General features: G+C 37.5%; 1 protein-coding gene across 4 annotated transcripts in view; it reads left to right on the top strand.

Annotated features, from left to right (window-relative positions):
- Positions 1-215: 215 nt before the first annotated feature.
- The window catches only part of LOC119559042 (rabankyrin-5), a 140,829-nt gene continuing 128,659 nt past the window's right edge, over positions 216-12,385 (top strand). For 2 of the 4 annotated variants that reach the window (XM_037872170.1, XM_037872171.1), the window contains exon 1: positions 798-944. In XM_037872170.1, coding sequence (XP_037728098.1) covers positions 941-944 — 4 coding nt within the window. In that variant the 5' untranslated portion in view covers positions 798-940. Of the gene's footprint in view, positions 338-494; positions 945-12,385 lie in introns of those variants that run through there. The other 2 variants (XM_037872172.1, XM_037872169.1) reach the window with 2 other exon arrangements.

Raw genomic sequence — 12,385 nt, 5'->3', positions numbered from 1 at the left:
ATCTGCACTGACTACCTCTGAAGGCAATTTTTTGTTCCTTCCATTTATAATTTTCATTTCCACGCCTCTTCTGCAAAGTTAAAATTTCTTATTTTTTTTGGGCGGTGACTAGAGGCGTTCATGGGAATTCACTAAAAAATCAGGTACTTTTTCTGGTATTTCCTTAGCTTATCGGAGAAACGTGGTGAAAAATGGACCCAACGAAACGCGTTAGCCGCCTATTTGCCTCTTGCTCCTACGGCTACCGCCCGGTAAAACAAGGAGGGGAAAAAATATATTTTATTGAGTATATTACAGGCTTCATTCCCTTCCATTGCATCCATCAATTAATCACCAGGTACCACTAGTATTTAATAACCAATAATTAAAATTAAATTGTAATTTGGAAGAAGCGCAATGCCCAGATGAAAATGTTCTTATCATGCGCATCCCCAGAAGAAAAAAAAATTATGAAACAGTAAAAAGTTTTTTTCGTTAATACCCTCTTCCCACAGATATCCATCCACCAAATAAAAAATTTACCACGAAAACGTAAACAATGGTGACAAAGAACATTTGAAAATGGAAGACGCCGAAGCAACATGTAGATTTTGAATAGCCACAGCTGTTTAGAGCAGCCCCTTAAAGATGGCAGATGTGGGAATCGGAAATTCACATTTCTCAAAAACACAACCTCGTTCAACGGATAGGCTCTATGCGAAGAGGGTGTAAGCTGCATCATAGTATCGTGCTAGTTGAAAAGCATTGATACTGCCGCCGAAAGGCTCACCACTGATAGTATCGATTGTACCATAGATGTTTTCACAGCTCTATTCAGAACCAGTTCAGAAGTGAACGTAAACAGCTGCTTGTGCACAACATTGTTGTACGCCTTCCATTTAATTAATTTAACACTTACTCCTTGTTTATAATCGAAAGTTTTTCAAAATTACTTCTAAAAATGGGTATGTAATCAAAAAAGTTGTGTAGGTTTCATTGTTCTTTGCGAAACGAGTTTCGCTTTATTTACATATATATGAACGTACATACATACACATTCATTATTCTGGATATTTTGTTATTTATGGAAGAAAATATGCGTCCGTCTCAATGTTTTTTTGTATGTCTTATTAAATATTAGTAAATACAATACGTTTGGATAGCGAGGGTGCCACAGAAATCTCAGAGCACCCCTTTAGCTTACGTTTCTTATGTGCATCAATATAAAGCGGCTTAGCGCTAAGGTGTAAGGTGTAATGCATTTCATTGAAAAAACAAGGAAGACCGCTCTAGTCGAGTACATCGACTATCAGATACCCGTTACTCAGCTAAAGGGACCAAAGGGAGATGGAGATATGCAAGCAGCAAAGCTAGATTGTAATGCGCCACCTACCCGCTATCTCACTATATTATGTGGGCGGCAGACAGATTTAAGCGTTATGGGCGTTAGAGTGGGCGTGGCAAACTTTTTTTGGGTCAATCGATTGGTATTGACGAGACAAACTTCTACCTCATACATACTTTCCGACGAATCTTGTATACCCTTTTACTCTACGAGTAACGGATACAATTATATATTTTTCATTAATCTAACACAAATATTCAATGAAATCTTGTTCTCCCCCCTTAAATGTGCAAAAAATGTATTACAAACTAAACTGTTTTGGTTGAGATTTAGACCTTGCGAATCTATGTACCTCAAAGTTTCTTTAAAAATTACTCATACGAATTTCCCCTCCCCTACTTTGTCAATTCTCTTATCTCGGTCAATATAAATCATCAATTGACAACAAACACCGAAATAGTTTTGGAGGCAAAACTAAAGTCAGAATTAGACACAACGTACTTTCCAAGACAGGTCCACCTATATGAAAATAATACATTTGATCAACTCATGAGTCATAAAACGAATTCGCAGACCATTTAACGCGTCTTTTTTTTAAAAATTTCGTCGTCTTAAGTTCATCAATGCGGGTGAGAGTAGCACCCCTTCAGTTCTGCAGTAGGGACGCGGTGACATGGCTCAAGGCAAAAAGCTTTTTTTGTGCCTAAAACGCTGTGCCGCTGTTGACGTCAGCAGAGCAGTCGGCGCAGCCGTAGAAGACTGCCCACGAAAACGATCGTGCAACAAAGAGAGGCAGATATTCGGATATTTTCCTCTCTTTCTTGTCTTAGATTCTGCCTGCACTCCGCGCTCGCAGAGACAAATTTCGGCCGGTCCGTTATTTTTTTTTGCGTCTCTCCGTTATGTTCGGCTAGCGACTAATATTTCGGCGGAAAAATTTTCGTGGAGCAGCGACATGTGAATGCCCTAATATTTTAGGAGCCTTATTGTATATCGAAAATATACAACTGATATTGTTTTATAAAAGTAAATTTTTTGATTATAGTAAAATTAAGTAATTTGGATTTACTTATAATGTTATGTTTACTTATTATACATTTTTATTACAATATATTTTTTTAGTGTAATTATAGAAAATTAGTCCGTTAAAATTGATTTCAATATTTAAAACATTAGTAGTATTAGTAATAACATTTTTAAAAAATTCGTATTGTATTTTTTACTTAAGAAGTACAAATTATATAGTCGGATACATTTCGCTTTAGAAAGGGTATAGGAGCAGTGGCACGCGCCAACAGCGAAAAGAAAACAAAAGAAATCAAGTAAAGGGTTGAGAAGACTTGGTGCATTCTGTTTGAGTGATTGAAAGGGAAGCATGCATTTTAATTGTGCGCAGCAGAGTTACTTTAATAGTTTAGTTAATATAATAAAGTCAGGTAAGTGCTACATAAAGTTTAAGATGCTGTGCATTGATCTTAGTTTAAAGTACGTATATTTCGAAGGTATTCAATGGGTTCCGTTAGCCGAAAGTGGATGACGAAATGTTTTGTGGCAAAAAAAATCCCGCAAAGGGTTTATACACAGCTATAAATGGTAAATATACAAATAAACAAATAAAACGCATTTTTTAAACATATGTTTTTTCAGGAGCGTTGGCCATGGATTCAGAGGACCCGGACAAAGGTTTAAGAACGGCGATGACTAACTTTAAAAATAAGCTTACGAAGCAAAAAAACAGAAACAATAATTGTACAATTTTTGAAAATCTAAATAATACCATATAATTAAAATGAATTAAAATGATATTAAATATGTATGTATTTTAAATTCTATATTTTTATAATTGAAAACTCCAGGAAAAATTTTGATTTTCATAAGTGATTCACTTGGGACGTGTCCCTTGCAAGTGATTTCACAAGTGAAAACTCAAGGAAATATTCTGATTTTCCCAAGTGATTCACTTGAGACGTGTCCCTTGCAAGTGATTTCACAAGTGAAACCTCAAGGAAAAATTCTGATTTTCCCAAGTGATTCACTTGGGACGAGTCACCGGCACGTGACAAGCCATACGAAAAATGAGTATAAGGAACAAGTGAAATCCCGTAGGACATCGAAAAATTTTCATTTGAATTTTCACTTGTGAAAATGCGGACATCCCATACAATTTTCTATATGGAGCGTCACTTGTTCTTCACTTGTGCACAAGGACATGTCCCAGGTGATTCCCAAGGTGATTCACAAGTGAAACTTTTTATTTGGAACTGAAGGGTATGTATGTGCATCGCCCTAATGTACATGCATATGTTCGTAAGTAGAATCAGAATCATCATAACTAGCCGAGTCGATCTAGCCATGTCCGTAAGATTTAACGAAATTGTTTTAAAAAAATACAAGTATGCCAAACATTTTGTTTTGGTTTTAGAGTGTAAGGTAAATGAAATAAAATTAATTTGTCAGTTAAATTTTCGCTTTATCCAAAGAAAGTATTGGAAGTGCCACAGAAATCGCGGAGGGCCCAATAAGCGTATGTTTCTTATATACAGCAATGTTAATTTTACACAATAAAGCGCTCAAGAGGTTTATGTAGTAACCCCGCTTAACCCTTGGCATTTGCAAAAAAAAAATATATTGGTTTTCCGTTTTATATTTTACACCCAAAAAAAAATCGTCATCAAAATGCCATTATTTAGGTGTCAATGTGATATTATTGAGTGTCAAAAAAATTTAAAATTGACCCTAATGTAGGATCACTTTGCCACTTGAAAAAAGTTTTCTACAAAAAAGCTTTTTTGTCACAAAAAAGCATTTTGCCGCTTGATAAAAAAATATAGGCGTGGCTCAGACTGCTAGCGCATTGTTTTTGATGCACGGGCCTGAGGGTTAGTGGTTCGAGTCCCGCTCATGACAAACTTTATTTTCTTTTTTATTTGAAATCTGGAAACGTTTTAAATATAACTTTTATATTACAATTGATAGAGAAATGTTAGATATTATTCTTAAAAATCGTACAGCATCGGCGCGCACTTGAACCGGGGACCTTTCGCACCAGAGACAGACACCTTACCCATTGGTCTATCGCACAACATTTCCCGCGGATGATTAGTTGAAATCCCATGATAACCGATAATTGAAACTCGAACAATCAAAAAAAGCTTTTATCGATATCGAAGTATCAACGGTTGTTGTCAAAATGACACTATTTAGGGTCAAATATGATTTTCCATACAATGTAGTATACTTTTGATACTTATTTAGGATCAAATTGATCCCAATAATTTGATCTTAGGTGTAGTGTCATTTTCACCCACACTTATCAAATTGACACTCGAAGATTTTTTTTTGGGTGTAGAAAAATATCATAGTGTCATATAATTTTAATATGCACCAGGTTAGCTCTACCACTTTTGATATTTAAACATACACTTTAGCCAAATTTTTTTTAGAAATATGAGATGATCACACTTAACTTAAACTTTCCCAAAATGTTTTTTTACTAGGATTTTGTCATTATTTATCCGCAGATTACACTATTTTACAAAAAAGGCGCCTTGCATATTTGGACCCCTAGACCAGTCAAACATTTTGTAAGGTTAGGTATTTCTTTTAGAAAATTTTCTTGCTATCTCTGTGTTTTTAATTATTTCTCGCGTTGCGCCTATTCAAATTTCATGATATATGTTTTATTGCTGCATTTTACTGCACTTTTAATTTTGCTGAATAAATGAAACAGCTACATTGATTATTATATTTTGAGCTACGACTCAGCAAACTTTGAAAATGTGAAATTTTTAAAACAATCAGGGTATTCCATAAACTGTTGAATTGCTGAATTGTTAAAAATTAAACAGAAAATTTGAGCAATTAAGCGAACGACCATAAAAAGTTCTCTGTTAATTTTCAATTTTAAGATGTCAGCTGCTCTATCAGCTGTTTGTCAGATTGTCAAAGGCTGTGTTTACCAAAGATAATGTTTAAAATTATAGAAAATGCCGAAAATAAGCCAAAAAACTCCACTATTAGGACTGCTAACAGGCATCATGCTATCAGATATCCTTTATATTTACACTTTTTATACGATTGCAACGGTATGTAAGATGGTTATTTGGTGTTTTATTACATTAACTAGATGTCTTTGAATGCGCACAGGACAGTTTAGTAAAAACACTAGTGCTCTTTCCACAAAGATTGCCAAAGTTTTGGCTGTCCACTTAAACGACCTGGCGTAGTCCCGTTTGCTCTCACCGAAAAATCGAAAATGTCCTTAAAATAAATCAATTTAATCAACAGTTTAGGAAATCCATTCCTGTAAGGTCAACTCGTCACTTTCGGCCTATTGCCCTAGAAATATGTAGAACTAATTTTGAGTTGCATAATCCATTTCGCGTTTTATGTTCGCGATATAACGAACTCTATTTTCTGATATTCACTGAATGCTCTGTAAATTTTAATGTGAAACTGGTACTATGGTACTGGTATTATGGTGGCAGATATTTTAATGAAATAAATATTGTAAATTAAGACGGACAAGGAAGGTTAATACAATTTTGTTAGTATATGGGTCATCAAATTCACGTAGATCATTTTGGAAACAGCGTTTTAAATATAACTCTCAGCACAAATGTTCCAAAGCGTTCAAATGTTTTAGGAATGGCAGAAAATTTAAAAATACCTCTACAATTTTGAACATCCGCTCCCTTTTTTGGAGGGGAATATTAAAACAAGGAAGAACGTTATGGTCCAGTTCCTCGACTATCAGATACCCGTTACTCAGCTAAGGAGTTCAAGGGGAGATGGAGATATGCAAGCAGCAAATTGGGCGGTTTGTGGGCGTTAGAGTGGGCGTAACAATCTTGTTTTGGGACAATCTAGAGGTATTGACGAGGCCAATACATTTCAGTTAAAATTTGTTGTAGCATGAAAATTGTGGGCCCCACTGGTTTGGGCGGTTTGTGGGCGTTAGAGTGGGCGTGGCACTCTGCTGAATCAAACTTGCGCTGCGTAAGCTCAGGAATCTGCACGCCAAATCTCAATAGCCTAGCTCTTACAGTTTCCGAAATCTCAGCGTTTATCCGGACGAACAGACAGACGGACATGGCTAGATCGACTCGGCTAGTGATCCTGATCAAGAATATATATACTTTATGGGGTCGGAAACGCTTCCTTCTACCTGTTACATACTTTCCGATGAATCTAGTATACCCTTTTACTCTACCAGTAACGGGTATAAAAAGACTTGAAAGTGAAGTAAAAAGACAACGACAAAATAAAAACAAGAAAGGAAGTTAACTTCGGCAAGCCGAAGTTTGTATACCCTTGCAGATATAATTATTAAATTTAAAAATACAAAAAACTATATTCCCATTAGTTTAAGATAATATATCAACAAACACCGAAGCTATAATTTGTTTCATAATATTTTCCCACCAATTTTCCGATCGTTTCGATGTCAGCCATATGATATAGTCGTTCGATTTTGATAAAATTAAATTCGAAATTCAGAACTAATTAAAAAAAGTTTATTTCCAAGCGTAGGAGGTTATATGATAAAAAACACCGAAGCTATAATTTATTTCATATTATTTTCCCATTCCGATCGTTCCTATGGCAGCTATATGATATAGTCGTCCGATTTTGATAAAATTTAATTAGAAATTCAGAACTAATTAATAAATGTTATTTCCAAGCGTAGAAGGTTGTATGTTAAAAAACACCGAAGCTATAATTTCTTTCATATTATTTTACCACCAATTTTACGATCGTTTCTATGGCAGCTTTATGATATAGTCGTCCGATTTTGATAAAATTTTATTCGAAATTCAAAACTTATTAAAAAAGTTGATTTCCAAGCTTAGGAGGTTATATGTTAAAAAACACCAAAGATATAATTTTTTAAAATTTTGTTTTCCGATTATTCCTATGGGAGCTATAAGAAATTGTTGTCCGATCCGGCTGGATCCGACTTATATACTACCTGCAAAAGATATAAGACTTTTTTTTAAGTTTCAGCCCGATAGCTTTGAAACTGAGAGACTAGTTTGCGTAGAAACGGACGGACAGAGGGACAGATCGTCTCGTCTAGTCATGCTGATCAAGAATATATATACTTTATGGGGTCGGAAACGTCTCCTTCACTGCATTGCAAACTGACTGAAATCAATATACCCTCTGCAAGGGTATAACAAGAAAGAACTCTATAGTCGAGTACCTTGACTATTAGATACCCGTTACTCAGCTAAAGGGACCAAAGGGAAATGGAGATATGCAAGCAGCAAAGCGAGATTGAAATGCGCCACCTACCGGCGGTAGACAGATTTAAGCGTTATGGGCGTTAGAGTGGGCGTAGCAAAATTTTTTTTGAATCAAACGATAGGTATTGACGAGACTAATACATTTCAGTAAATATGTTTATCTAGCATAAAAATTGTGGGCGTCACAAGTTTGGGCGGTTTGTGGGCGTAAGAGTGGGCGTGGCATATTCGCGTAGCAAACTTGCGCTGCGGTCAAGGCTACGGAACCTAAATCTGAAATTCCAATTCTCTATCTTTGATAGTTTCCGAGATATCCGCGTTCATAGTTACGATTTTTCGAAGTTTGTGGGCGGTTTGTGGGCGTTAAAGTGGGCGTGGCAAACTGTTTTTGGGTCAGTCGATAGGTATTGATGAAAACGATTCATTTCAGTTAAAATTTTTATTCTAGCATAAAAACTGTAGGAGCCATAAACTTGCGCTGCGTAAGAAGCTCAGGAATCTGCCTGCCGAATCTCAATAGCATAGTTCCCATTATTTCCGAGATCTCAGCGTTCATCCGGACGGACGGACAGACGGACATGGCTAGATCGACTCGGCTAGTGATACTGATCAATAATATATATACTTTATGGGGTCGGAATCACTTCCTTTTGCCTGTAAATACTTTCCGACGAATCTAGTATATCCTTGTACTCTACGAGTAACGGGTTAAAAAGGCAGGACACCATTCTTTCTGTTATGAAAATTAGAATAATTGTCAATCTGTGCTGTTGTTTTTACAACGTCTTGCGCCTCATTTTTCAAATATAAGGCAGAATTTAAAACTAATATATCTGATCAGATCTGATTTGCAAAAAATAGATAGTTTAACATTTGGTCTATTCTCTGAAGATATAGATATAATACAAGTATTGGCAGAAAACATAATTTTAAAATGAAAAAAAATTTTATGATGTTAACGAATTTTCATTTAATAACGAAGGAGAAGTTTGGAATGAGTATATAAATGCTTTCGTAGTGCTTCGGAAAAATGAAAGACAAGAATTGTGGCCGATAAGACCATGTGTATCATGCCAAATGTTCTTCTCTTTATATAAGTTGCAAGAGATTCCCGACTATTTATGGGATAAATCAACTCGTTTTGTCACGTTGTTCCATTATCATGACAATGATAACGAATCATTTTACAACAATATGCGCATATGCCAATATTGCTTAATCAAATTATAAAAAGGGTCGTTGCCTCCAACATGCCTTTTAAAAAACTTACAGCTAAGTACAGTTCCAAAATGCATTTCAGAGCTAAATGAGTTTGAAAAAGTACTTATTCAAAGAGCAAAAGGCTTTCAGGTGATTGCGAGAATGGACACAGTAATGGGTGGTCATAATAAGAAGCGACCAAACTCTGAAGCAATAAAAAAAAATTAAGGGACGAGTCTTTCATTTACCATTACCGCTTGACAATACTTTGAAAAAACTTCCTAGTCCCCAAGACGCAATTTTAAGAAATCAGGAGTTGACTACAATAGTACGTGGAGTTCCCACGAATCAGAAAAAGGTTTGGCGTTTTTTAGTTGATGTAAAAAACGTTTTTGAAGCTTTAAAATGGCTCAAAAAAAATCTAATTTATAGTAATATTTCACTTCCGTATAATGCATAAGCTCTTTTAGATGAAGTAGAAGTAAGTTGCTTTCACGATTCAAATGCTTCCGAATCGCCAGATACGAAAATCATTTAGACAAAAATGATCACAGGGATAAAACACAGCCTTGCTAACGCAAAAAGATACATCCGACGAATTTTATGAGAATTGAACGATATATCCCATTACGGAGAGAAAAAGCAGTGCTGAGCCTGTCACTGTCTATCAAGTTTTAAAGGTAATGAATGAATGCCTTGATGGTTAGGTTAGGTAAGGTTAGGTAGGAGTGGTTGGAGATTAGATACTAATCCCCTCACTTAGGCCACATTGGGCCCCTTGTGATACCACATGATCTCTGAACAGATCCGTTTCCCTAGCTCATGGGTTATCTGCTTTCGCGAAGTATTCTGTTCTTCTTAAGAAACATAAGAGTTTTTGGATGCTTACGTCCTGAATGGCCGCAAGTTTCGGAAGTGTGTAGCTACCTAGGGTTTGAAAGCGCTTTAGGTTATGCGCTGGGCAGAAGCATAGGAGGTGTTCGATGCTCTCCTCTTCGTCTATCTGTTTGCAGCTGCGGCAGAAGTCGTGGTTACTTAGTCCCAGCCTGATCGCATGAGTCCCTATAAGATAGTGGCCCGTGAGGGCATTTAGGAGAGTGGAGATGTCCTTCCTGCTACATTGTAGGAGAGTTTTGGTTCTTTTCGAGTTGTAGTTTGGCCAAGTGAGTCTAGAATTGTGGCATGTTGAGATTGAGTTCCAACGGTTGTTGGAAAGTGTATACAATCTCTGCCTGAGATGGAGCTTGCAGGTAGCCATGGGCATACCCACCGTGTCCTTATCGCGAATAATGTCGGCGGTGTTCCTTGTCTTGCTTGCTCGTCTGCTATGGTGTCCAGGCACCCAGATGAGGTTGATTCTCAGATGAGTGACAATCTCGTTCAGAGATTTGCGGCATTCATAGATAGTTTTTAAGTTTGAGGAGTCGAGGGCCCTGAGGGCTGCTTGACTATTCGAAAAGATGAAAATTTCTATGTCGTGATGTTCTGATGTATCCAGGTGGGACATGGCTTCCTGATGGACATGGTCTGGTAGGCGGAATGAGACTTTTATGTCCAGTTCGGGAGAGAAAACTCCCCCACCTGATTGGGAGTTAAGATTGGAGCCGTCTGTGTATATGCTGACGGCGTTTTCGAATTGGTGTGGGAGATTGTCCCAGTCTGTACGGGTAGGTATGAAGATCTTGTATCTTCTTTCAAAGTTGACTATGGGTGGAACGTAGTCTGTAATATGTGGTATGGATGTCTGATTTGTTAGCATACTGGAGTGACCCGATGACCCCGTGGAGCTTTTTGTCAAGAATGTCACCTAAGTACTTTGCTTGGTTGCTGAGGGTTAGGCGGGTTTGGTGTAGTTTTGGGAGAGTTAGATTTGGTATCTGATACTTCCTTGTAAAAAGAACTAGTTCGGTCTTTTCTGGGTTAACTCCCAGTCCACAATCAGCTGTCCACCTTGAGAGTGTGGATAGGGCTGTCTCCATTAGATTACAAAGTGTTTGCGGGAAATTATTGCAGACAACTGGTGCTCAAGAAAATGTTGAGTCAGATACAGATGGAATATAAAAACATGTTACAAAAATAGATAAGGATTGCAAGGAAACTTTTACACTAACAAAATCAATGTCAAGGGTTATGAGAGTATATTCTCTTCGATGTCAGTCTAGAGCAGTGGTCGGCACACACATACCATCACAAGTTTGCCTTGCATTAGTGTGAGTATAAAAAACACGAAGTTGCCGCGCAGCGCCCTGAGGCCTGACGTTTCTCTGTTTTGCACTGAGAATCTTTGCCGCAGCACCAAAAAAGCGCGCCGAAGTTGATAGAAAAAAGACCCGAAGACCCATGCCGAAGTCATACGATCATCTACGTGAACGAGCAGAGGATGGGCAGAACACTTCCCTATGCTCACTAGATAGGCCGCTGACTAGAGGCAAGGGCAATCAGCACGCAGACCCCCCTCTACGGAGAGCGATCGGTTCTATATTCAATTTTGCTTGACAGATGTATGAGTTAGCATCTTCGTTGTCAGCTAAGTCTCAGCAAAGGCCAGAATATCTTCATTAAAAGCAGAGGAGTCAGCAAAAAGCTTAGGTAGCTTTATATTAAGTCCCCTTACATTTTGATAGGCCAAAAATAAACTGATTAGGTTACTACAGTGGAAGGCCTATTATTAGTTGTTGGGAACAAATTCTTTAATTACCAAGTCATCATTAAGCCGAAAACGTTAAGAATTGAGTACGTTAAATACTTCAGGCGGAGCAGATATTTCAAAGAAAGATATCCTACGAACTTAAGAAATTAAAATTCTTGTATAAATTCCAAAATATCTGCAATCTGCAGTAGCTTTCTAAAGGAAAAATCGAAAGTTTCTTTAGGGAATCGGGGCCAGGGACTTCTCCAGAGCTTACTTCACCTATAGGCACAGAATGCTTTGTATTGTTTGACCCCGCAGGCTGACTTGCGGAACCAGGGACTCCTCTAGTGTTTTCAGTACCTATGGGTACTGCCGGCATCGAAGTTTTATACCCTCCAGTGCCGGTGGCTGCCGACATAGATGCAGTTACAGATTGGGTAAAAATTTTGGAAACTAAATTGGGATTCGGGACTGATGCCTCCACTCCCACAGATTTTAAGGAAGCGGTCTTCTTGCGTTTGGGTGACCCAACTGACATTTTTTGTACAATCCAGGTCGACTTTAAAATCATTGAATTCAGTAACTATTTTCATAAGCTTATCAAAAAGTATCGTAAAGCGATCATTTGTCAGCGCCACGTAGCCATCCAAATCACAGTCTATTTCCACGCGCAAATCAATGTTATCCTTACCTATGCCAACAAATCCAGTACATTTAGGATGTACATTGTAGTATGCACATTAGGGCGGTCCACATTTGTATGGAAATTTTGAAGGTCCTACTCTCACCGGCCTATACAGTGCGCTTTGAGGTATTTAATGTAGGTTAGGTTAGGTTAGGTAGGAGTGGTTGGAGACTAGATATTAGTCCCCTCACTTAGGCCACAATTGTGATACCACATGATCTCTGAAAGATCCGTTTCCCTAGCTCATGGGTTATCTGCTTTCGCGAAGTATTCTGTTCTTCACAAAAAACATAGTA

The sequence above is a fragment of the Drosophila subpulchrella genome, unplaced genomic scaffold (genome assembly GCF_014743375.2).
Source record: "Drosophila subpulchrella strain 33 F10 #4 breed RU33 unplaced genomic scaffold, RU_Dsub_v1.1 Primary Assembly Seq16, whole genome shotgun sequence".
Classification (NCBI taxonomy): Eukaryota; Metazoa; Arthropoda; class Insecta; order Diptera; family Drosophilidae; genus Drosophila; species Drosophila subpulchrella.
This window is presented reverse-complemented; position numbering and strand designations above follow the sequence as displayed.